This window comes from Macrobrachium nipponense, chromosome 6 (genome assembly GCF_015104395.2).
Source record: "Macrobrachium nipponense isolate FS-2020 chromosome 6, ASM1510439v2, whole genome shotgun sequence".
In the NCBI taxonomy this organism is placed as follows: Eukaryota; Metazoa; Arthropoda; class Malacostraca; order Decapoda; family Palaemonidae; genus Macrobrachium; species Macrobrachium nipponense.
The window spans coordinates 107953302-107979896 of NC_061108.1; the positions used below are offsets into that span (position 1 = coordinate 107953302).

General features: G+C 45.2%; 1 protein-coding gene across 4 annotated transcripts in view; it reads right to left on the reverse strand.

Moving 5' to 3' along the window:
• LOC135216859 (DCC-interacting protein 13-alpha-like) overlaps positions 1-26595 on the reverse strand; it is a 230815-nt gene that overhangs the window by 142165 nt on the left and 62055 nt on the right. For all 4 annotated transcript variants that reach the window (XM_064252373.1, XM_064252372.1, XM_064252370.1 and 1 more), the window contains 3 exons: positions 8604-8762; positions 7284-7358; positions 5810-5926 (listed from right to left, as the gene is read on the reverse strand). In XM_064252373.1, coding sequence (XP_064108443.1) covers positions 5810-5926; positions 7284-7358; positions 8604-8762 — 351 coding nt within the window. The remainder of the gene's footprint in view (positions 1-5809; positions 5927-7283; positions 7359-8603; positions 8763-26595) is intronic.

Below are 26595 nucleotides of genomic sequence, written 5' to 3' on the forward strand. Positions count from 1 at the left end.
GAATGACCCGACGTCCAGAGACCACTCTGATTCCAGAGGAACTGACCGGGACAGAGCGTCTGCTATCACATTTCTTACTCCTGCCAGGTGAGTGGCAGACAGATGCCATTTGTGTTTGTTTGCTAATGCAAAGATGGCTATCATGACATGGTTCACATGTTTGGATTTGGACCCTCCTCTGTTGATGCAATGAACTACCACTGCACTGTCCAAAACTAGCCTTAGATGAGACTTCTTCGGGGGAAGCAGTCTCTTCAGAGTAAGAAATACTGCCATTGCTTCCAACACGTTTATGTGAAGCTGGCGAAATTGAACTGACCAAGTCCCCTGAACCTGTTTGAACTGAGAGTATCCCCCCCCCCGGCCCCCACCCGGACAGGGATGCATCCGTGTGAATGTTAGCACTGGGAGGGGATATTGAAGGGGTACTTTCTTGGCTAAGTTTCTTTACTTTTGACCAAGGCCGTAGTTGGTTGCGAAGGATCTGTGGAATTACTGACCAACTTGTCTCGATATTTGGAGTTTGCTTTTGACCGCCAAATTCGATTTATATCTTTCAGCCTTTGCTTTCAGAAGGATATCTGTTACCGAAGCAAACTGAAGAGACCCTAGGATTCTCTCCTGGTTTCTTCTTGACGTTTGTTTGCATTTGAGGAATTGCCTGACAGATTTTGCTATTTCCTTCCGTTTGGCCACTGGAATTGATAGATTGTGGGAAGACAAATCCCATTGGATTCCTAGCCACTGAAAACGAGATTCCGGAGTAAGTCTGGATTTCGTTTTGTTTATCTGGAACCCCAGATGTTCCAGAAAGTGAACTACCTTTTTTGGTAGCTTCGAGACATTCCTCGACTGTTGGTGCCCAGATCAACCAATCGTCGAGGTATGCCGCTACCATGATTCCCTGAGCTCTCAATTGTTGTACAACCACTTCTGCTATCTTTGTGAATACCCTGGGGGCTACATTCAGACCGAAGGGCATCACTTTGAATGAGAATGTCTGATTCCCTAGCCTGAATCCTAGGAATGGGCGGAAGTGCCTGGCTATAGGGATATGATAGTATGCGTCTGTAAGATCGATGGAGCATGTGACGGCTCCACGCGGAAGTAAGGTCCTTACTTGCGAGAGGGTAAAGCATCTTGAACTTGTCGCAGCGAATGAAAGAGTTTAGCTTTGACAGTCTAAGATTACCCTTCTTTTGTTGAGCCTTTCTTTGGCACGCTGAATAAGCGCCCTTGAAATTTTAGATGTTTGACTCTCGCAATAGCTAGCTCCTTTCTGAAGGAGTTCTTCCGCGTAATCTCCATCATTCCTTTGACGGTACCTGATGAAATGATTTGATTGGAGGGGGATCTTTGATCCAACTCCAGCCTAATCCTTTGGACACTATGCTCTGTGCTCCAATTGCTGACCCCCACCTGTGGCGGAAAAGGGGAACACCTCCCTCCTACCTGGGGAGCCTCATTGCTGATGGGCGGGTTGGCCACCACGCCCTCCTCTGAACTGTCTACTCCTCGTGCCCCTTCCTGCGCCACGCTGACGAAAGTAACCTCTCGCCCTACCTCTCGGTTGAGGAGTAGTGCCATTGAGCCTCATAAGCAGGGTTGAAGGCCGGCGAGATAGCGTGGATGGTTGAGATTGCTGGGGCACCAGGAGGAAAGGTTTGGTTCTGTTTTAGAGGTGGAAGGTTGTCCCTGTTGGGTAACTGGGACTGCCTGCACAAATTGCTGCTGTTGTTGGAGTTTTTTATAAGGCTGGAACCTCTTACCAGCCTTCTTTGGTTTCTTGCCAGCGAGTGGGAACGGATTCCTGTTTCCTCTTGAGGAAATACCCCACCTAGCTCTAAGGCTCTGGTTGAGTCTAGCAGCTTCGTGGTGGACCTCGTTCACTGCGGACTCTGGGAAGAGATCCGCTCCCCACATGCTTGCAGCCAAGAGTCTATTAGGCTCATGCCTGATTGTGCACTCTTGTAGGACATGCTTCCGGCAGTTCCTCCTAGCCTGGAAGAAGTCAAAAGCGTCCGTCAGAACCGTCTGAAACTGAGATTTCGCCAGAATCTTGAACAGCGGTTCCATAGCGTAGGAAAGAGCAGCCATTTCTGTAATGATGAGGGAATTGAGGGACCTGCCAAACCTAGTTCGCGCATCGAACTCTGCCTGGATTAGGGAATCCGGCAGCCTAGGTAACTTCTCACCGAACTGGTCCATGGCGCAGTCCGGCTTGAGTTTACCCAGCGTGAATGTAGCTGGCAGGTTTTCCCACAATTCTCCGAAGGCGGGGAAGAGAGGAGAAGTAGACTCCGCCTCCCTCAACTGTGGAATGGGCTCATCCTTGAGGACTGCCTGAAGAGACTTCTCCACCAATTTCGTGGCGAACGGAAGAGAGACCTCCTCTTCCGTCGCGAAAATAGTGAAGGGACTCTTGTAGGCCTGGAGTTTAGTGTTAGTACACTCCCAGTCCTCAAGGCAGTGAAACCCATTCCCGCTGGGCGTGATCTCTACTGTAAAGAAACTGACTCCTTAGAGATTTTGTCTTCTCTCGTGAGAGCCGTTGGCGTCAGCCTAGCATACCCGATGAAAGGCTGCGTCAGACCCGGAGGGTAGAACTCGAAGTCCTCAATCCTTCGAGTTCCACACTCCGAGATAGAAATCATTCCGTCCTTGAATGGAGCGTAGGGCAGCTCACTCTCCATGGGTTCTTCCATAGAGAAAGCTGGCAAGGAGTCATAAGGTGGAAGTTGAAGAATCCCCGTGCTAGATGCAGGGGAGACTGGGGGAGGAGCCTGAGCTAGCCCAGCTACTCGGTCCTCATTCTCTCTCATTCTATTAGAGAGATCCTGGATTGACTGTCCAGTTTGAGACAGACTGTTTGACAATTGGGCAAACATCTGCTCGAACCGCGTTCCCAGTGCGGAGATTTGGGAGCCTACTAGCACGCCCACCTGTTCCATCACCCCTGCTGAGACAGTAGAGGGATCGCAGGTGCTGGTGCTTGCTACCCCTGCCGGCATAGCCGGAGTGGAAGCAGCGGAGGCGGGAGAAGGCAGTGACTCGGTGGGAGTGCGAGCCTTCTCCTTCGAAGCCTTGCTTCTGGAGCTCTTCGATTGGGAAGAGCCCGGCTTTGCCTTCACCGCATCGGCATAGGAAGTCGACGACTTCCTAGCCGAAGAAGACGAAGACGACTTCCTAGAAGTCGACTTAGATAAGGTCTTCGGTTCTCTCTTTCCCTTCTCCTTAGGAGGTACAGAGAGAGCGGGAGAGCGAATAGGGATCTCGGATCCCGCAAAGCCTTGGAAAGAAGCGGAAGAAGAGGGGACAGGAGAAGATCCAGGAGCGCCCAAGGAAAGACCTTGGGCGCCCGACATACCTACCTCAACCAACAAATCCTCCCACCTACCGCCATGGGCTCTAGGTTAAGGTCCAGGGCAGCGACGTCCGGAACTGACTCCTGTGAGGCTACGACCCCAAACGATTGCTGGAGGTCTTGCTGGATGGAGGCTATCAGTGGGGCAGCGGACAAGGGGTCGACGTAACCCGTCGACTTGCCCGCGGGGGAAAGATCTGGATGGCCAGCTTCCTATCCAAAATGTAGGGCTGGCCCTTGGCGGCGTTTTTCCCAAAGCCGCCCACCCACGCTTTCAGGGGGCGGTGGACTGAGGGCGACTTCCCTCACACCGCTAGCCTGAAAGAAAGGTGAGATTAGCTGCCAATTGTGGAACGGGGTTAACAAACTTACGACTAGAAGTTGTTAGTAAAATCATAAGTAAGCCTATAATGGACTTACCCCATTCCCTCCCAGCTGACCGACTAGGTCGTGAGCATATGGCGGCAGGCCTTCAGGGTTGGCCAGAACGTATCAAAACTCGTTGAACGAACGTGGCAACAAGGGGCGTGGGACCTGCACTCGGTCATGTCCACAGGGGTCGTAAAGCGTCGCATTACAGGCTGGGACCTGGCAGTTGGTAGCCTGTAAGTGAAAAAGTACATGAGTACCAAGTAAACACTTACAGCCTAACATATGCCTCCGCTGGTGCCGGAGCGATAAAGTTAGATAAAACCAGAGCCCCGCCAAAATACGTGTGGTAACCAGGTTGGAAGATAGGCTATGGCTCCGCCGATGGCGGAAGCACAAGAATCAACCAACTAGGAGTGGTGGTAATGGAAACCACGACGGAAAATGGCGGGGATGGTTGATAAAATAATAATAATAACACACAATTCATTGTAAAATATCTTATAATTAGGGTATATATCCCTTAAAATAACAAAAATAAAACAACAATTCTCTCCGCCCGTCTACTAGAAGTGCGTATTGGTAGGGGTAAGCTCCCTTCCGGGTACGGGGGCGAGGGATATAAGGATATAGTAGGCAAGCAACCGACCACTCGTAGTGCCCACCCTGCCGCTAGCGGAGCCAGTAACCTATAACCAAAGGTGCCCCGGCTGCGACGGAAGCTCCTTTCGTATCGTAAGGGAGGTGGCTGAGCAACTGGGGAGGGGAGGAGGAAGGTCTCGGCGAAACACTGCGGGAGCGAGAAAAAAGGGGGGGGAGGGATGGTCCTACTCCTCCCCGCCTCACCAACTTACCCCGCATGGAGACCCGGTACCTCATAGTGGTCGCCCTATACCCCCCGCTGGGAGGACCCCTGGACACCTCCGAAAGTGTGGAGAGAAGGCGATGAGGTTGTCATAACAACCAAGGGGTCCCCCAGCTCCTCCCTATATCAGAGAGGGAGGGAAGGGGCAGGGTAAGGTGCTATGGAACACGTGACCGCAAGTGGCCTAGGCCGCGAGCAACACAACCGTGGTAGGGCCACGTGAACCAAGCTGTACCAATACATGGAACAAGCACCTAGGCTAGCCTAACACCCTAAATAAATAAGTAAATAAAATTACATCGAAAGGTGGAAGAGACACTTTTAGTAAAAGAGAAAGAAGCCCCAGGAGGAGGCAGACTGTTCCAAGAAACAGGAGCCTACTCGGAGCCAGCGATAGCCGATGTAGAGCAAGAGCCGGGATGCTGGGCCGGAAAATAATAATAGCCCTAAATACCAAGCTAAGAGAATGGTAGGAGGGCTGAACTAGCTAAAACTCGATGTAAAACAATGAATGTGATAACGTAAGCCCCATAAGTATAAGAAGTCCCAGTATGGAGGACCGGGAATTCTTACGAGGCGGCATGGCCGCCACGAGACAACCGGGGAACCGTATATGACCTATTAAGAGGAAAATACTGGAACCCGGAAGATAAAAACTATGGTAAAATGTTACTTATGAGTTACTTAACTTAGCCGTGGCAATTGCAGAGCGTTCCATCGTAGATATTACGAATAAAATCCAAAAAAGCACGAGCACAAGAAAATGGCGACTTGTCGCTAGCGCTAAAATTTAAGGATGTCCGCTAGGGCGCTGCTGTCCGTGGCGTCCTCATAGTAGAGTAGTAGAGGCTGCATCGCCCGTTGGTATCAGCTCTCTCTTGGGGGGATTCTGATAGGAAGTTCTAATTGGTGTTTGGCTCGTGGTAGTGTTCCACACTCGCCCCTTTATCATACCGACACTTCTTTTTAAGAGTGAGCGAGTCAGTTTTACTGACATTTTCTTAATTTGTTTTTTCTCTGGTAATTTAGGCTAATTTTACCTAGAAAGAATGATATTAAGGATACTTTCATAGGCCGACACGAGCTGAGCCAGAAATGCATAGTACTAACTGCATTTTTCTTCCTTTCTTTTATAAGGGAAGGGCTAACTATAAGTAATGAGTCTCTGATGAAGTCAAGCCAAATATACAAAGAACTTTAGAGAGACTAACCTGGTAAAGGGACGCCATTGTATCCATCTCATGGAGTTCTGTGTCAATAAACCTTGAAAGAGGATATACTGCTCCATCTGCAATCTGTGTGGCTACAATGTGCTCCCATGAACTCATCTGCAAGTATAAAATAATACAAAGTAGAATATTTCCAATTTAGGCATTCTATCAGTTAACTTCTAATAAGACAAATGGACTAAAACTTCCAACTTAAGATATGCAATTTTGAAATGGTACCATAACTTCAATCTACATAATCTGAATTAAATATTTTCTCTCTTTAGTTTTCTCATTAGATCTACTTTTCCAGCTTATTTATTTTTTTACTAAAAGCAATTCATTTACTGTCATTAATTAAACAGCATCCTCTAGCAAACCCTCAAATTAGCTTGGTCTAATGATTCTACTTGATAAAATGTACTTGTTCCCTAATTCAATGGTACAAAGTATACACTAAAAACATACTGAAGAATATCAGCTATTTTCTCTTTAGTTAACCTTGTAAGGATTGAAGAATTTCCTTTGTTGACAATATATTTCAATGGATTAACTGGTAATCTCTCTATAAATGTCTCATGGCAGAATAGCTCTGATAAATATTTTTCTTGTGTAACTAGTCTGATTAGGATGTGGTCTTTAACATCAGACTTACTTCTAACGATCTGTCTCTTTTCTAAATATGACTACTTTCAAGGTAGTGAAGGTATCTAATTAATTAAATTTATTTACAGTTTTCTGATGATGTATAACATGCACTACCAAATCCTTTCACAATTACCAGTTTGTCTTTAAAATAATTTAAATATTAGCAGGAGTGAAAACAATTGTATTCATTTCTTTCTCTAGCCCAAGCTAGACATCATAGGAACTAAAATAAAATAGAAGTAATGACTGCAAGCAAGTATACTATTGCATTTAATTTGCTGTGCATTATTTTTCAAGTTGTTTCATGGAAAGCATGGCCAATGAGTGTGTGTTATCATCATAAAATGTTGGAGGAAATGTATACTCCTTTTCAATTGGCAAAAAAAAAGTATCACTGACTACTTTTGAGTTATAAAAAGTATCCAGTTTCTAACATTAATGTACCTATCCAAAATACAATAGTAATCACTTGTTGGATATTCATGTGCTTTTACTCTCAGAGCATTTCACAATTAGTACCATCCAACCCCGAAGACAGTCACAATACTATAGACATTGAAGGTCCAATAAACTATGACATCTTATAAGGTGTTGTGCCAGTCACACATCAGTGTTGGAGAGAGATGCTAACAGAGACTACAGTTCATCTTCATTTCTTGGTATTTAAGATAAAAATCTGTTATAATCACTGATAAATAGATGGGAATCTAGACCTGGTTATTGTCTACTTGTAACTTAAGATTCAATATAAAAACAATATTAAACAAGAAATGTGATGTATGAAGAAATTTCAATGATTCAGTTTCTCATGTAATAATAACTGTCTCACCTCTGACACATAAGAGGCAAACTGCTGCAGGGTTGTTGAAATGATTCCCTCAGGATCATTGTCAACTGGAAATTTCTGTGGGGAACAAAACATTCCATTAATAATAACATTACAATTTTATGATAATAATAATCACTGTTTATAATAGTATACAAAAATCAAATGAATATTTTCTTAACACACTGCTTTACAAATCTGTGACAGCACATACACTGAGGTGAAGATACCATAATCTGATTTTTAAAATTTAATAACCAGCAGTAGTTAGGTAGGAGATAAAGGCATTTCTTAGATGTATGGCTGGGTTGCATATATACACAAAATAAGGTATATACAAAATAATGGTAGCATATGGAGGAGAACACTGCATGTCCAAAATGAGTTTGTATCTCTAAACTAAAATGCTGTTCTAAAATGCACATTAATTACCAACTGATAGATTCAGAAAATGATTGCATCTTAGGATGGAGGCAGCACATCCCTTTGCATACTTTAGCATACGTAAACCAGTTACCATTACCATCAAGACAGGGCTTGATAACAGAGATTCGAGTCAGATCTAAAGTCCATATTTGGATTACTTCTTATACAATAATGAGTAGGTAAGTTTATTTATGCGCCTATCTGATGAGTAGATTAAGACAATAAAAAGAAATATCTTATCCATTCAATGTCAAAGTACAGCAAACCCTTTTTCCATATGGGGCATGTCACTGAAAGATTTTTTCAGCAAACACAATAAAAAAAAAAACTTATAGATCTATGATGGTAACTGGGTGTTGGTGCAATGAAGTACAATTCATGGAAAATTCATCAAATAAAATGTGATATTTACTATACATACAAAGTATTATGGAAAAAAATAAATAAGAATGAATGTAGATAATGTATATGTGAATGCATTAAATGAGTGTCAAGCAAAGATAAGAAATAAGGATAAATAAAAGAGGGAGGGTTTTGGTGGCTAAGAAAGGGAGCTCTGCATAAGAAATTGCTCTTATCACCTACTTAGTTATCACAATCTGCTAATCAGTAATCCTTCTGCCTCTACTGGAATAGCAGGCATTTCAAAGTACTATCTAGGTTTATGTTCTGAGTCAACATAATTATTGGTCATCTCACCTACACTGAATGACACAATAGCACTTCAAATTACTCCTGTACCATGGAAAAAGAAGTCCTTGAAAATATACTTAGAACATATTACTTCTTTAAAAAAGTCAAAAGGAAATAATAATGCTCAGAACATGAAATTTAACTTGACAGTCACTTCATAACTAATTCCTATAATTCCTATAACTAATATAAAATGTTACCTACCAGTGTACTATATGACTTCAAATGTTTGGCTAATTCCTGATACACCGAAGTTAGCTGGTTATGGGCAGCTACCAACTTTGATGAGAGCTGATGCAGACTTGTGACATAGTCTCGCAGCATTCGTGCATCTTCACTGAATACTCCCACAAGGGAACGAACCTGTAAATATTGAAAGTTAGATTCTGCAAACATATTTTAGCTTCCTCTCTCTCTCTCTCTCTCTCTCTCTCTCTCTCTCTCTCTCTCTCTCTCTCTCTCTCTCTCTCTCTCTCTCTCTCAGCTTATACTCATTTTTCCCATTCTCTCCCATTTTTTCCCCATTCACTCACTTTCTCTCCCTAATACTAAATCGAAGGGGTTCAAACCACCACATATCCTGAACATATCCATGTACATAAAATACAACAGTAAAAACTTAACAAATTTACTATTATATAGCCTATGATACTTAAATTTTATCATTCGATAAAGTTTCTCCATCATCACAAAGTACTCTCACAGGCCTCTTTACTAGGGACTTGAAAATCCTAGCTATACATTTCTTTCTTACAATGAATGGGATGGCAGTACATTTTGTTGCCTAGCATAACGGGAGATACAAAAAAACAGATACAAGCAGTCCCCAGTTATCGGCGGGGGTTCCGTTCTCGACGGGGTGATGATAAGCAAAAACTGCCATTAACCAAAACTCGGCGATTTATGGCACTTATGGCGCAGAGCTTTGTTTAACCCTTTAACGCCGATTGGATGCATTAAACGTCGATATAAATTGTCTGTTGGGTGCCGATTGGACGTATGGTACGTGGATATACAAAAGTTTTTTAAAAATTCACGGAAAAATAGTTATAGGCCTATTAAGTGAAAACTTTTGAATCACGCGCCTTGGGGGATACTGGGAGCTCATGGATCAAGGCGTTGTTTTGTTTACAATCATTACCCAGGCACGCAGGCACAAATTTCTTTCTTCTTGCACTAAAAAGCATCAGCGGCACATCTCAGAAATTATTTCGTCACTTTGACATAATTTTTGCACCATTTTATATTAGCCGTTACATGGAGTATTATTTGTGAAAATGTGCGCAATTTCATGTAGAATACAACAATAAAACAACCCATGGTTGTAGCTTTTATCAGTTTTGAAATATTTTCATATAAATAACGATGTGCCAAAATTTCAACCTTCGGTCAACTTTGACTCTACCGAAATGGTAGAAAAATGATATTGTTATTGTACAATAAAGTTTCATACATACTTACCTGCACCTGGCATATTATTACTTAGCTATAGACTCCGTCGTCCCCGACAGAAATTCAAATTTCGCGGCACACACTACAGGTAAGTCAGGTGATCCCGCCGCCTGCCGCTGGGTGGCAGGAATAGGAACTATTACCGTTTTAAGCCAGATTTTTCTCTTCCACCTGTCTCCTGATGGGAGGTTGGGTGGGCCATACAATCGTATATATCTGCCAGGTAAGTATGTATGAAACTTTATTGTACAATAACAATATCATTTTCATACATCAACTTCCCTGCCAGATATATACTTAGCTGATTGGCCCACCTTTGGCGGAGGGCAAGAGACAGCTAATTACTGACCTAATAAGTAAACAACATATGTTGTAGGTAATACAAGTTAATTCACAATACCCTAGTTCCTACCTGTTTAGGCGGAAGATTTCATAGCTTGTGCTGAGAAGTCTGCTTCGCCTCAAAAGCTTCAGCGAGGGTGTGCCCTATGGCTGAGAACTCTTGAAAGGACTGTCAATGGGGTCTTATCCACTTACTCAACAGAACCTAATGGCAATTGTCACTGGAGTCTTATTCACTTACATGACAATATACCTATGCCTCTTGGCATATAAAGGAGTAAAATACTGATCCCGATCACCCGATCCTAACCGTGGATTAGTAAATATGATTGAAAGGCATTATCCCCAAACACCTTTCAAACAACCTAAAAATGTTATTGTTATGATACAATAAAGTTTGTTCATACTTACCTTGGCAGATATATATATAGCTTGTATTCTCCGACGTCCGACAGAATTTCAAAACTCCCGGCACACGCAGTGGGCGGCCAGGTGGTTAGTACCCATTCCCGCCGCTGGGAGGCGGATACAGGAATCATTCCCATTTTCTATTCAGATTTTTCATACCACTGTCCCCTGAGGGGAGGTGGGTGGGTACTTTAATTATATATATCTGCCAGGTAAGTATGAACAAACTTTATTGTATCATAACAATAACATTTTGTTCATGAAACTTACCTGTCAGATATATATATAGCTGAATCCCACCATTGGAGGTGGGAAGGGACAGAATAGAAGGATTTAGGAAACACAAGTGCAGATGATTGACATCTTGATTCCTTACCTGTTAGCATAGCTGACTTCTTGATTACTGTCACCGAAGTCTGCTTTTGCTTTACTAGAGTTTACCAACAAGGTAGTGACCTGTGTAGTTGGTGCGCTCTAGATGATCTGTCAACGGGGGCGTGACCACAATGTGACTAGACCATATTGACCATACTGTGAGGGCAACGAAGCTAAAACCACCACCTGACCTAACCTATCGAAGTTAGTCCCATAACTTCTAGGCTAACGAAAGGGAAAGCGCCTCAAGCGACCAACCCTTCAAAGTTAAAAGCACACCTATCCCTTTTCTATAGGATAGGATTCGTGCTGCTTCCTGCCTCCAATAATATTTCTACGGATATGTATGGTCCTAGCGACTCGCAGATCTCATATGTCGTCTTCACATCCCGTCGGGAGTGTGAAGCGAACACAGAGTTGCTTCGCTCAAACGTGGCACTCAGGATATTACTGAGTGTCATGCTCTGTTGAAATGCTTCCGAGGCCGCGCCCTCACCTCGTGAGCATTTACTTTAAAAGGTTTCAAATCTTTGTTCAAACATGACGAATGAGCCTCTTAGAAAGACTCCTTAAAAATAACGCCAGGGCGTTCTTCTTCGACATGGGCAAGTCTGGTCTTTTTACGGAACACCGCAGATTGTCCGAATGACCTTGACTTTCTTTAGTTTTATCAAGATAAAACTTGAGAGCCCCGACAGGGCACAGGACTCTCTGTGGCTCTTGCCCAATAATTTGTGCCATCCCCTTGATCTCCAGGCCTCTGGGCCAAGGGTTAGACGGGTTTTCGTTCTTAGCAAGAACGAAGGCTTAGAGGACACCGAATTATGTCCTCTAAAGGCCAAAACCGTCTGGATGATTGGCTAAAACCCCTCTACTAACCCTCAATGCCGTAGCTAGAGTGGTTAGAAAATTAGCCTTTCTGGTCACGTGTATTAAGTTTACAGAAAGGAGAGGTTCGAAATGCTTTGACATCAAGAACTTCAGACTACGTCTAAGCTCCATCAAGATTTCCGCAGACCTCAAAGATCGTGAAGGGCTTTGTTGTTTGACAGATCCGAATCTCTGAGCCTAGAGGCCGTCAACAACATATTTCCGTATTCTACAATCGTTGGGACTGTTAGCTTATCCCATAATTCAGACGGAAAGGGAAGACGGTAAAGTAATTCACAGAGGTGGAGGTGTAGGAGCAGTCATTCTTCCTGCACTATCTCAGAATCGGCCACTCCGATTGGTACACTGCAAAATATGCAGCACTGCTTTGCTTTGGCAATGAGACTTGTAATTAACTCTTGAAGATCCTCTCGCTTCTCGACAGTCTGAAAGCATCCAGACTCAGAGCGGAGAGGTTTTAGGTACCTCTCGAAGTGAGGCTGTTAGAGTAGACCGATTCTCTCGGAAGGGCGGGTCTTGGAAAATGCCCTCTGAAGGACGTGACCTCTGTGAATCCAGCCTCTCGAAGGCCAACATGGGGCGATCAGCGTCTTTCTCGCTCCCTCTGACGCCAGCGATTATCTTATTCAGCTTTCCTAAGCTTTTGAATAGGGGAAAAGAGACTAACCAACTATCCCCATTCCATACTATATGATTGCGTCTATTGCTACCGCTCTCGGATCGAGAATAAGGGAGCAACGTAGAGGAAGCTTCTTCGTCTTCAATATTGCGAAGAAATCTACGAAAGGACGTCTCCAACGTCTCCACAACTCTCGACTACTTCTAAGCGAGATTACTCAGACGTCAGTAGTTGCTGCCGCCGATCGAGAAGATCCGAACGGACGTGCAATAGTGTAACGAACCTCTTGAGGATCGTTACGTTCCGTGCCTATGTCGATAACCATCTCTCTCTTCTTGGGATATGAGAGAGCTGCGAAATTATCTGAGATGATTTGGACCAATCGACCAAAAACTCACTCTTCGAGGAAACTGGAGAGCCAACCAAATTGCTTCCAATTCTCTTAGATTATGTGCCAGGACCTCTGTACCTCTGTCCGGATGCCCTGGCACCCTCTCGGTATCACCTGAGGTGACGTCAACCCATTGAGAGATGTTTAGAATTCTTTCTAGATCTTTGATGTTATTTCAGTCCTCCTGCAGGAAAAACTGTAGAGGTCTGAATTGCAGTCTATTCAGGGAAACAAGCTTCTCCAGCGAAAGGAAATGGTCCCCAGCAGACTCATCCATTCCCTCACTAAGCATGCTTCCTTCCCTAATAAGGCTGCGCTTTGCATAAGCAGGAGAGCATTATTATAGTGCTATGCCGCGGTAAACTCGTACAGAATTCTGTTACAGTGCGGTAAGCAGCGCTGAACAGGTCTAAGAGATATCTCTGTTGAAAATTTCTTAGCAATAGGAAGTCGTGTTTATTCATGATTACTAGAAATCTCAACCCGAGGCGAAAGTCATGATTGTAGGGTAGAGATATGGTTCGTCAATCAATCCCGCGGGAGAGAGAGACGTAACCGACTGAGCAGTACAACGAGCTACCTAACACTGAGTTGGTGTCTTGGTGACAGTGTGAGACACTGTGACAGTTACAGGCAGCAGCTTATGTTCACCTTCTCGCAGTCTTATGCCGAGTTGCCAGCTCTTACTATTGCATCTAAGGAATAGATTTTACATTATTTGAACAGAAACTCTCAAGTTGGCATATTTAAGCGAAACAAAATTCGCTAAATACAGAAGCTGATTTTGTGTTGTAACATTACGCTAATTAAAACCCAAATGTTAAATCGGAAACCCTCCCTGGAAAGTTGCCTGGAGTACCGATTAAATATACTGCGTCATCCACAATGACAGCAACCTCTCGTCTCGCACTATTCTGCCTGAGTTACCAGCTACTCTCTTCTACGAAGGAATAGGTTTGTTACTATTATCGATAAGAAAATTCTCAAGCAGGCAATATTTAAGCGAAACATAATTCGCTAGATGCCGACGCTGAGTTAGTGTTGTTGTAACAATACCTTTAGCGTTGTCCTTACAGCGAAACTCCTGGAAGTTTGCAGGAAGGACCGATTAAATACATTTACAATAACCGTCTTTTCGGTTGCCATCTGTAGAGGTAACCATGATATGCGTGTTATGACCTTGAACCCTACATTAGTAATATGACGCAAAGATAAAATACGTAAGTATTGTAGTCACTTGAACATAAAATTCTCTCTAATGAATGAGAGCTCTCTCGAATTTTGTTAATGAGAGCTTATCCGCTTAAGCGATAAAATGTTATGAGCGATCTTGTCAATGAGAACTAACCCATTTACATGACAGAAAGTAATCCAGGAATTCGAGCATATAGTTTTCCCGATTCCCGGCCCGCAGAAATCGAGGAAGGGGCAAGATTCCTAATCAGAGACTGGGCTTACGACAGGAAGGACCTTAATGTTCCCCTTCGGCAGCGCAATCCCGAAAGCAGACGAGGCGTTTTATGACACCGAAATCTGCTTACAGTTTTTCCTGGAATTCATCAAGTGATGGATTCTATTGAAAAACGCTCCCTTCGTAGAAAGCGAAGTAGAGATATCTTGACGAGACCAAACTCCTTCCTTACTTCGACGACGCCCTCTTGAAGAGCGTTCTTGCAGGAATCCTGCCGAACGTCTTGATGCGTAGGACGCCTATCGTTCTGAAGAACGTCCTGGCCAGTGCTCTACCGAGCGTCATGACGTGTAGGATGCCGAGCGTTCTTCAAAGCGTCCTCGCTAGCGTCCTGGCGAGACGTCCTCGCTAGCGTCCTGGCGAGCGTCCTCGCTAGCGTCCTGGCGAGCGTCTCGCTAGCGTCCTGGCGAGCGTCCTCGCTAGCGTCCTGGCGAGCGTCCAGATGTGTTAAGACCATCGATCGTCTTCCAAAAAGCTTATCAATGTTTATGACGTCGAGCGTCTTCCAGAGCGTCCTGATGAGCGTCTCTTCGTGTAGGACGTCGAGCATCGGCAAAAGCTTCCTCACGTCTCAATGCGTAGGACGTGAGCATCTTCAAGAGACGTCTCGCGAGAGAGTTACCGAGCGTATTGGTGCCTAGAACACCAAGGGCATACTCAGAGAGGATCTTGTCGAGCGCCCTGATGCATGAAAGGCCATAAGACTTGACCATACCGTAGACTTTTAAAAGTGAATTCTCTACTACATTCATCTTCTCACTAAGCATGTACTCTAATAAGCCATGCTTTCGTAAGCATGAGAACTTATTATAATAATATAGTAGTTTTCTGCTGCGTTAGATTCCTTTAATAATGTACCTACGGTAATCAGCATTGAAAGGCTGGAATATCTTTCTTATTGAACGTATCTTAGCAAAAGGCAGACAATATTTTATTTATGTTTGCTTAACTATCCCCTCAATCCGAGGCGCTAAGACCGCGATTGTAGGGGAGAGATACGGTTAGTCATTCCATCCCGCAGGACCGACCTCTCATGACTGAGCAATAGCTGGTTACTGCGTTGGTCTAAGCGATAGCAGCCCCCTCCGTTAGCTGTCTGGCTTACTTTCCAGAGTTGGCCAGCTACTCCATTCAATAAAGGAATCTTATAAAATTATTATCGAACTTCAGGAAGTTCTTATTAATGTTATATTAAGCGAAACAAGACTTCGATAAATCTAGAAGCTAATTAGGTATATGTCATAACAATCCCTTTAAGCGTAGTCCTTCCTAGGAAAGATCCTGTAAGGATACTGGTAATAGAGTTGCACAGCAAAGAAGTAACTACGGTATGTGCTTATGATTTGACCGGTATCGTATTATCATACAGCAGATACTCTACTACCTTCTTTTCCCTGCCGAGGCAGATAGAGAAAGGAAAGGAAAAAACTTTTACTATCTTCGTTCTTTTCGTTAATAGAACGATAGAAAGAGAATATATTTCCTTAAGTAAGGAAGTTAATCCAGGAACTCTTTAAATCTTCGTAATTTCCTCATAAATCGCGGAAGAGACAGAATTCCTGTTCATCTCTAGGGTTTACGGAAGGAAGTAGATATTTCCTATCCGCCATCATACCCAAACGTCGATAAGATTCTTATTAAGAAACCAAGGTTTGTTTCTCCCGTACGTCTTGGTAAAAACTTTCGACATGACTGTTGCTTATCAAATACGGAGGCGTCCCGAAAAGCGTCCTCAAAAGCGTCCTGCCTTCAAGGGGAGCGCCGCTCATGAAGCGTGCTAGTCATAAGCCGATGTACGGTGATCGTCGTCCGGACCGAGTATTATGGACTTTCGCAACTCCTGACAGAGACGGCGGCCGCTTGTGCGACATCTTGCGTCTCTGTCAGCTCATCGACACTTCCAGAAACGCACTCAAAAGGACGCCTTAGGGTACGCCTTCTTCCTTTTCACAGTAAGTGAGATAAGGCGATCTGGGCGCTTAAACAATCGTTTCTTCCTATTTCCTTCTTTCTCCCATGTGTTGGAAAGTCGTCAAATTGTTAAGGCGGCGATTACAATCGCACGACAATAGAGAGAGGACGTGAAGCGTCCTCCTCAATAAGCTTCTATTTAAAGGGCGCGAGTCCTTCCGAGAGCTCCAACCCCTGTACGGGGAGGACGCCTCAGAGGACGAGAAGCAATCCTTCAGGATTCGTGCACGTGCACGATCTTTTGGCAGCCTGAGAACGTCTTCAGGTCTTGCCGAAGGGACGCCAGATCGGTGGGGGTTCCTCGTAACCCTCCTTCGGCTTTCGACATGCCCTCTCCCTGTGTTCTGGGAGTCCGACAGAGGTCTAGACCTAGAGGCATTATAAGGCCGATCTGACGCCCCCTCCACAACACTAGGGGCAAAATCAACATCACTACACTCACAACACTGATTGGAGAGCGAGCACTTTTTCAAGCTTACTTGATGTAATCCACCATAATAGAAAGGGCATTACGTCTCACAGAACTTCTCTAGGCCCGTAAGCCATACCACAGGGTTAGGCAAAATAAAGTCTACTGGAGGTTAGTAGGTTCATTATCCTAACTTCTGTTACTGTGGAGGAAGACCTCCTGATTCTATCACGCTCTAATTGCGTACATACGAATCATACGTCTCTTTCGGAATTCAGTCAACATTACACTAATTACATTGATCTTTCAACAAAGAAAACATGTAAACATCATGTATACTAAGCGAGTGTCTACCGAAGGTTTCGGTAGCCTCCCCATTACCCTTTGCAGACAACAAAGTCTGAAACTAGGCTAACTAGATTCAGACATCATATGCAATGAAAAAATTTTAATTAATTTATGATAGCGTATGCCTAGCCACAAATCCAAGTCAACAATCATTCAAAAAAAAAAAAAAAAAATAAGTAGGATACTTAAGCGGCTAATGAAGTTTCAAAATCCTAGGCGGAGGTAGTGGAAACAGGTGTTTTCACTACCGCGACAGAGAAAAATCTGAATAGAAAATGGGTGGGAATGATTCCTGATATCCGCCTCCAGCGGCGGGAATGGGTACTAACCACCTGGCGCCCACTGCGTGTGCCGGGAGTTTTGAAATTCTGTCGGACGTCGGAGAATACAGCTATATATATATCTGACAGGTAAGTTTCATGAACAAAACTCAACACCAATAATTTTAAAATCACAATATATAAATATAAGGACAAAAATTAATATTAAGGATCAGTCTTCTCCTTTCCCCCCCCAGCACTGTATCCGCTGATACATAAGGCCCTAGAGAGAAGCATTTCTCATATGTCACTCTCACATCTTTCTAAGTAATGTTGAGGCGAACATTGAGTTACATCTCCAATACGTGGCCGCTAAGATGTTCTTCACTGACATGTTCTTGTGAACGACAATGATGTAGCGACTGCACGTACTTCGTGTGCTTTTCTTTAAAAACCCCCTTAAGGTCTTATATGCCTCACTATCCCACAGTTTCATGTGGGCTTCAGTTATAATGTTCCTAACAAAAAATGCTAAGGCATTTTTTGACATAGCTCTTCTAGGGTCTTTAACCGCACACCATAAACTTTGATTGCAACCCTGCAACTGCTTCTTCTTCTGCAGGTAAAACTTCAAAGTTCTCACTGGGCATAAAGTTCTTTCCATTTCATTCCAACTAATTGAGAAAGGCTTTTTACTTCCAAAGGCCTAGCCAAGGTCTCGAGGGGTTTTCATTTTTAGCTAGAAATAAAGGTTTAAAGGACAATACAGCCGAATCCTTCTTAAAACCCACTCTCGAGTCAAGCGCTTGGCAGCTCACTCACTCTTTTGTCGGCGTAGTGCGAGAGCTTTGAATGAAAATACATTTTCTAGTCAAGTCCCTGGAAAGTAGCTTTATCGGGAGGTTCGAATCTCTCCGACATAAGATATTTGAGAACCACATCCAGATTCCAACTAGGGGTGAGAGAAGTTCTTAATTTTGTAGTTTCAAATGATCTAATTAAATCATGCAGATCTTTGTCATTCTCTATGTTCAGGCCCCTATTCCTGAACACAGCTGATAACATGCTCCTATAACCTTTAATGGTTGATACTGCCAGATGAGATTCTTCTCGTAAAAACAAAAGAAAAATGTTATTGTTATGATACAATAAAGTTTGTTCATACTTACCTGGCAGATATATATATAGCTGTATTCTCCGACGTCCGACAGAATTTCAAAACTCCCGGCACACGCAGTGGGCGGCCAGGTGGTTAGTACCCATTCCCGCCGCTGGAAGGCGGATATCAGGAATCATTCGATTTTCTATTCAGATTTTTCATACCACTGTCCCCTGAGGGGAGGTGGGTGGGTACTTTAATTATATATATCTGCCAGGTAAGTATGAACAAACTTTATTGTATCATAACAATAACATTTTGTTCATGAAACTTACCTGTCAGATATATATATAGCTGAATCCCACCATTGGAGGTGGGAAGGGACAGAATAGAAGGATTTAGGAAACACCTCAAGTGCAGATGATTGACATCTTGATTCCTTACCTGTTAGCATAGCTGACTTCTTGATTACTGTCACCGAAGTCTGCTTTTGCTTTACTAGAGTTGCCAACAAGGTAGTGACCTGTGTAGTTGGTGCGCTCTAGATGATCTGTCAACGGGGGCGTGACCACAATGTGACTAGACCATATTGACCATACTGTGAGGGCAACGAAGCTAAAAACCACCACCTGACCTAACCTATCGAAGTTAGTCCCATAACTTCTAGGCTAAAGAAAGGGAAAGCGCCTCAAGCAACCAACCCTTCAACCATAAACCAACTCAAATTAAAAAGCACACCTACCCCTTTTCTATAGGATAGTATTTGTGCTGCTCCCTGCCCCCAACACCATTTCTGCGGATATGTATGGTCCTAGCGACTCGCAGTTCTCATATGCCGTCTTCACATCCCGCAGGTAATGTGAAGCAAACACAGAGTTGCTTCGCCAAAAGGTAGCGCTAATGATATCATTAAGTGCCATATTCTTTCGAAATGCCATTGAAGTCGCAACAGCTCTCACTTCATGGGCTTTTATTTTCAGAAGCTTCATATCACCATCCGAGCCAGGACGCATGGGCCTCCCTGATGGTGCTCCGTAAAAAGAATGCCAGTGCATTCTTCGACATAGGAAATCCGGGTCTCTTTAACAGAACACCATAAGTTCTCAGAAGGACCCCGACAATCTTTGGTCTTTTGCATGTAAAATTTGAGAGCCCTGACAGGGCACAGGACTCTCTCTGGCTCTTGTCCAATGAACTCTGCTTAACCCCTTGAATTTCAAAGGTTTTTGGCCAGGGGTTAGATGGGTTCTCATTCTTCGCTAAGAAATTAGGATCCAAGGAGCACACTGCACTGTGTCCTCTGAAACCCACATCTTTACTAATTGCCTGAATTTCACTAACCCTCTTTGCCGTGGCAAGAGCAGTTAGGAAAATCGCCTTTCTAGTAGTGTCTCTCAATGAGGCAGCATGCAGAGGTTCAAAGGGAGCCGACATCAAGAACCTTAGAACTACATCAAGGTTCCATGATGGAACCTTCGGTTGTAGTACTTTGGTTGTCTCAAACGATCTCAAAAGATCGTGAAGATCTTTATCATTTGTCAGGTCTAATCCTCTGTGGCGGAAGACAGCTGACAGCATACTCTTGTATCCTTTTATTGTGGGCACTGCTAGTTTGTCCACATTTCTCAAATGCAGGAGAAACTCAGCGATTTGGTTCACAGAGGTCGTGGAGGAGGAAATACCTTTCTTCCTACACCATCTCCTGAAGACAGCCCACTTCGAACTGATAAACTGCTCGAGAGGAAGCTCTTCTCGCATTGGCAATAGCCTCTGCCACTGATCTTGAAAAACCTCTCGCTCTGGCCAACTTCTTGATAGTCTGGACGCAGTCAGACTCAGAGCGGAGAGGTTTCCGTGGTACCTCTCGAAGTGGGGCTGTTTGAGAAGATCGACTCTCTCTGGCAGGGTTGGTTCTCGGGAAGTCTACCGAAGAAAAGACATGACCTCCTCGTGAACCAATCGCTTGAGGGCCAAAAGGGGGCGATCAGAGTCATTCTCGCTCCTGGCGACGCCGCAAACTTCCTTGTTACCTCTCCTAAGAGTTTGAACGGGGGAAAGGCGTACACATCCATCCCCGTCCAGTCCATAGGATGGCATCTACCGCTATTGCTTCCGGATCGAGAACTGGAGAGCAATAAATCGAAGCCTCTTCGTTTTCGAGGTTGCGAAAGAGGTCGACTAGCGGCCGTCCCCACAACTTCCATAGCTCTTGACAAACTTCTAGATGTAGGGTCCATTCCGTGGGAAGCATCTGATGTTGACGGCTTAAAAGATAACCGCTCGAACTTTGAATTTTCCTGAAAATTCCGAAATGAATATTCTTGTCAGGATCACTATGTTTCGAGCTTTCGCCCATAGAAGGATGTCTCTCGCTATCATGAACAGTGATCGAGAGTGTGTTCCCCCCCTGCTTTTTTTGATGTAAGCGAGAGCCGTAGTGTTGTCGAGTTGATCTGGACAACTCGGCCCACCAATCGTTCTTCGAAGAACTGAAGAGCCAACCGAATAGCCTCCAATTCTTTTAAGTTTATGTGCCAGGACCTCTGTTCCCCTCTCCAGAGGCCTGACACTTCCTCCCTTTTCCTGTGTTGCTCCCCAGCACCCACCATGGAGGCGTCTGAGAACAACACTAGGTCGGGGCTCAAAAGCTTGAGGGACATTCCTTCCGAGAGTTTGGTCGGATCTTGCCACCACTTCAGTTGATCCTTGACCGCTTTTGAGATAATCAAAGTCGAGTCTAGATTCTTTTTGTCTTTCAGTTTTTTCTGCCATAAAACACTGGAGTGGCCTGAGGTGCAACCTCCCCAAGGAAACAAACTTCTCCAGCGAAGAAATGGTTCCCAGCAGACTCATCCATTCCTTCGCCGAGCATGTTTCTTTCCCTAAGAAGGCTAACACTTTCTCTAAGCATCTCTGCTGACGTTCCTTTGATGGAAAAGCTTGAAAAGCCGCTGAATCCATCTGAATCCCCAGATACACGATGGACTGCGTGGGGATCAGATGGACTTCTCGTAATTTTACTATAAGGCCCAGGGCCTTCGTCAGCTGTAATGTCGTCTGAAGGTCCCTCTAGGCACCTTGACTTCCGAAGGGGGGGGCACTTGATTAGCCAGTCTCCAGGGTAGAGCGAGACTCTTATCTTCGATAGGTGAAGCCATTTCGCCACATTCCGCATGAGGAAAGTAAAAAACCATCGGCGCCGTACTCAGACCGAAGCACAGAGCCCTGAACTGAAAGACCTGCCCTTTTAAGACGAAACTCAGGAACTTCCATTGATTGGGGATGGATCGGGACGTGGAAATAAGCGTCTCTAAGGTCCAATGACACCATCCAATCCCCTGGTCTCAAGGCCCCTAGCACAGACTGAGAAGTTTCCATCCTGAATTTTTTCTTTCTTTACAAAAATGTTCAGTCTGCTGACGTCTAGGACAGGTCTCCATCCCCCAGACTGGTTCGGAACCAGGAATAAATTGTTGTAGAAGCCTGGGGATCCAGCATCAGGACCTCCTCTACGGCCTTCTTTGGAACATTTGATCTAGAAGGTCGAGTAAGATCTGTTGCTTCTCTGACTGGATATGCGGGCGACAGGTCTATCGGCTTCGTGCTCAAAGGAGGCGCAGAGAGGAAAGGGATCTTGTATCCTCTCTCGATCACATCTAGGGTCCAGGTGTCCGCCCCTATCGTCCTCCATGCCTGAGCAAATAAGGTGAGTCTCGCACCTACAGGTGCCTGAAGGGCAGAAAACATCAATTTTTTCCCTTCTTGATAGAAGAGATCTTACCTCTGAAAGGACCCCCTTCCTCTCGAAGAACCTCTAGAGGAAGGTGCTCCACGAAAGGGCTTAAATTTCTTCTTGGGCGCTGGAGCTGTTGAAGTAGAAGCATGAGGAGTAGGTCGTCTGGAAGATTGGAGTCAAGAGGTCCCTTGTTGCTTTTTCTTGCAAGTTTACCGACAGATCCTTAATCATGGACTGCGGAAATAGGTGCGTAGAGAAGGGGGTGGAAGAATAAATAGCTCCGCTTTTCTTTTGAGCTAGGAGAAACTGCTTTTCGCCGCTAAAGCTACAATAGAGAGCTCTCTTTCTTTAGCAGACCTGTAGCAAAATGAGATGCTAACTCATCAGAGCCATCCCTTACTGCTCTATCCATACAAGCTAATACACTCGAAAGCTCTTCCAGCGAAATCGAGTCTTGACTCCTCGATTGTACATCCAAAGCCCCGAGGCACCAATCTAAAAAGTTAAACACCTCTAGCGTCTTAAATAACCCTTGAGGTGATGATCAGTCTCCGTCATTGTCCAGGAAACCTTAGCCGATGACAAATAAGACCTCCTTGGAGCGTCCACCAAATTGGCGAAATCTCCTTGAGAAGAAGACGGTGCTTTCAATCCTGCTTCTTCTCCTGTTTCGTACCAGATCCCAGCTCTCCCTTCAGTATAGATGGAGGAAGTGCAAAACGAAGTCTTCCCTTTAACCTTCCTTGAATCCATCCAATCCTGGACTCTCTTAAACGCTCTCTTCGCAGAGAGCGAAGTGGCCATCTTAACGAAGCCAGGGGCCTTCCTGGCCTTCGATGAGGCAAATTGTGAAGGTGGAGAGCAAGGAACGGGCGCTTGAAAATTATCTGGGAACAATTTCTAAGTAAATATCCGTCAACGTCTTATAGTCTGACGACGCTGACGCATTTGGTTCGTCATCATCAGTAGGGCATAGGGATCACTAGACGAATCCTTCTCTCGGTCATCAGCGCCCTTCAAAGATCGCGATGACTTCGACACTTTAACATGAGAAACATCCTGACGCTTCGGACTCAACTGTTGATCGTCCTGGAAAGGGTCCCGATATGCAAGGCGCCGCGCGTTCTGAGAAGCGTCCTGCAGAGCACCTCCTGAATGTGTATGACTCCGTGCGTCCTGACAGCGTCAGCTCGAGCGTCTTGCTTGAGCGTCATGATGTGTAGGACGCCGGGCGTCCTAACAGCGTCAGCTGGAGCATCTTGGCGAGCGTTCCGCGCGTCTTGAAAAGCGTCTTCTCGAGCGTCCTGGTAAGCGCTTCGTTGCTTAAGACGCCGAGCGTGATCATCAACATGCAAAGCTTGAACTTCCGATATGGATCCTTGAGCGTTCTCGCCTTTTGACAAAGACGCCGGCCGCCTGTGCGACAACTCACTCTCTGTCAAATTCGTCTCTCCTAGACGCCCTTTCATGAGGAACTAAGTCACGTTCTCTAATGCGTCGGCTACTAGAGGAGACTCAAAGGCCGAAAAACGCGGAGGAGGAGCCGGGGACTGCCTATTCCTCTTAGCAGGCAGCCACCTATCCTTCCTTCGATGACTAGTTTTCTGCCTCCTTTCTCTCAAAATAGGAGGCTAACTGTCTCTGCATTTCCCAAAGCATTTTCCTTGATGGGGAAAGTTCTCGATCAGGAGAAGGACTCATCCTGTGCGAGGAAGATGGGCGAGGGGATGCCCTTTCCTTCAACTCAGGAACATGCTTAGAGCGACTTGGACGCTCGAAAGAGTCCTCCCCTGATGAAATCTTGTTCCTTTTCTGTGGCGGAAAAGCTTCAAAATCTTCAGGTGATGAATCTACGTAATGATCAGAAGATGTGAAGCGTCCTCTTCTCTGAAACCTCTCTTAAGAGGGCGACAAGGGCGACGGCCCCCTGTGCGACACCTCGCGCCTCTGCCGCTCTCCCCCTGAGAGGTCTTCCGAGCGTCCCAACCTCGGCGGAGGAGAGGAAGTCTCGAAGAAGAGAAGCACTTTCTTTAAGTATTCGTGCCCGTGCACGAACACCGGCAGCCTGAGATTCGTCCTCAGTTTCTGCCGAAGGGACGTCAGACCGGTCATTAGATCCCGTAACCCTCCTTCGGCTTTCGGCTTGTCCTCTCCCTAAGGCCTGGGAGTCCGGCAGGGGGCCTAGGCCTAGAGGCATTATGGGACCGATCTGACCCCCCTTCCACAACACTAGATGCACTAACACTTTTATCACAATTCACATTTGACTGTAGAGCAATCACTTTAGATTCCAAGGCGCGAATCGACTCCATGATTCGTAAATAATACGCTTCCTTCTGCAGAACACTTCCTGATTGTTCGGAGGCAATACAACAGGATTAGGTTGATTACATCTACAGGAGGAATTTAATGGAGATACAATTCTACCTTGACTTCTATCACAGAAGCACTCCTAGAGGAAGACCTCCTGATTCTATCACGCTCAAGCTTTCTCACGTAAAAGAAATCATATGCCTTCCATTCAATTTTCAGTCAATTGCTCACACTCGATGCATCTATCATTCAACATACTACATGACTACGACATTTCGAGCACACTGAATGAGGGTCTACCGAAGCTTTCGGCAACCTCACCTTACATTCATGCACCTTACACACCCTGAAGCTAGCAGAGCTAGATCCAGACATCGTAATCAAAGAAAAGTCAAAGCCAAATCCAAATCAAATCCACTATCACGTATGCCAAGCCAACAAGCCAAATAACAAACCAAAAGTCAATCAGAATACTCAAGTTAGCACAAGAAGTTTCAAAATCCTGGAGGCGGAGGTCTGTAAACAGTTGTTTTACCGACCGGCGACAGAGAAAAATCTGAATAGAAAATGGGAATGATTCCTGATATCCGCCTCCCAGCGGCGGGAATGGGTACTAACCACCTGGCCGCCCACTGCGTGTGCCGGGAGTTTTGAAATTCTGTCGGATGTCGGAGAATACAGCTATATATATATCTGACAGGTAAGTTTCATGAACAAATATGACAATTTGTCGAAAATTGCATTTTTCCTAACTATACAAACCTGAGGTCCTTTAACAATAGGAAGTAGCTAACGGCAGCTGGAACGGTCGTAAGCTTCGAACAAGGGGAGAACGGTAGTTAACTGCTTGTCCGACAGTCGCGCGCCGCGCGACTGGGAGGTAAACAAATCACTTTTGCTTTTGGCCCATGCAAAATACGCAGAGTGAGGGGTGGCATGGGAGGGACTATATGTAAAGGACCTCCGGTTTTGTATAGTTAGGAAAAATGCAATTTTCGACAAATTGTCATTTGTTCCGATACGTAATACAAACCATCGGTCCTTTAACAATAGGAAGACTCACTTCTTGGTGGGAGGAATCTGAGTCCTTTTGATGGAAAACAGAGACTGGTTGTTCGTCCATCCCTGGAATGCCTCCCTGGTCGTAAGAGCGAGGGAGGGATCCAAGCCTCTGTCCGATTGATCGGGGTGTGCACCGCAGGATCAATGGTCAGACCTCTGGGCCGAGTACTAAGAGAGAGGCAAGCGTATCTCTTCGTACCAGCAAGCAAGAACTTGTTCCTGTTTGCAAGAGACAACATAAAGTATGGGTTTGTCTCAAGCTGGCATCCACTTCCTCCCCCTTGTTGGAGGAAGTGGTGGATATATGCTCCTATCCCTAGTGAAAGGGATAAGATGGGGCTCTGTTGAGTAGCTCACCTGCATCTTGTCCTTATACAGCAGGGTGACAACCGTGTCCCTCTAACCACAGGTAGAGGGGAAGAAAAAGATGGGAAGAGGAGCCAGTCACACTCTCATTCACTCATCCATTCTTACGGTCACACCAGGACTCGATGCTGTTCAGCCTGCGAGGGTCTGGGTTTGCTACACAACGTGTTGAGCAGCCACCACGGGTCCCAGGGAAAAAGATCCAAGGACCTGTGGGCAATATCCCGAAGGTAGAAGGAGGGGCATGTGGTCTGGTTGGACCAGACCCCTGCCTTCAGTACCTGCGCCACGGAGAAGTTCTTGTGGACAAGGCAGCATCTCCTTCGCATCGAAGGCGGTGAAGTCCATTAGGGAGGGGATTGTGAACGACTCGAACCAATCGTCAGGGACCGAAGGGTTTCTGAGTCTTCGCTACGAAGTTCGGTACGAAATCGAGCGTCACGGATCCCCATCCCCTGGATGCTTGACTTCGCAGGAGAAGTCATGCAGTTCCTCAGAGGAAAAGAAGGGAATAAGTCGCATGACCTATCCCTCTTCTCTACTTCGGTGATGTCCAGTACCCATACTGGTTGTTTGTTCCGTTTGCCACGAAGTCTCTCGCATCCTCCTATCCCCATGCAGCGAAGTTCTCGGTAGTGATAGGACACCGACACTCCATGGTGGGTGTCGATAGTATGGGTACT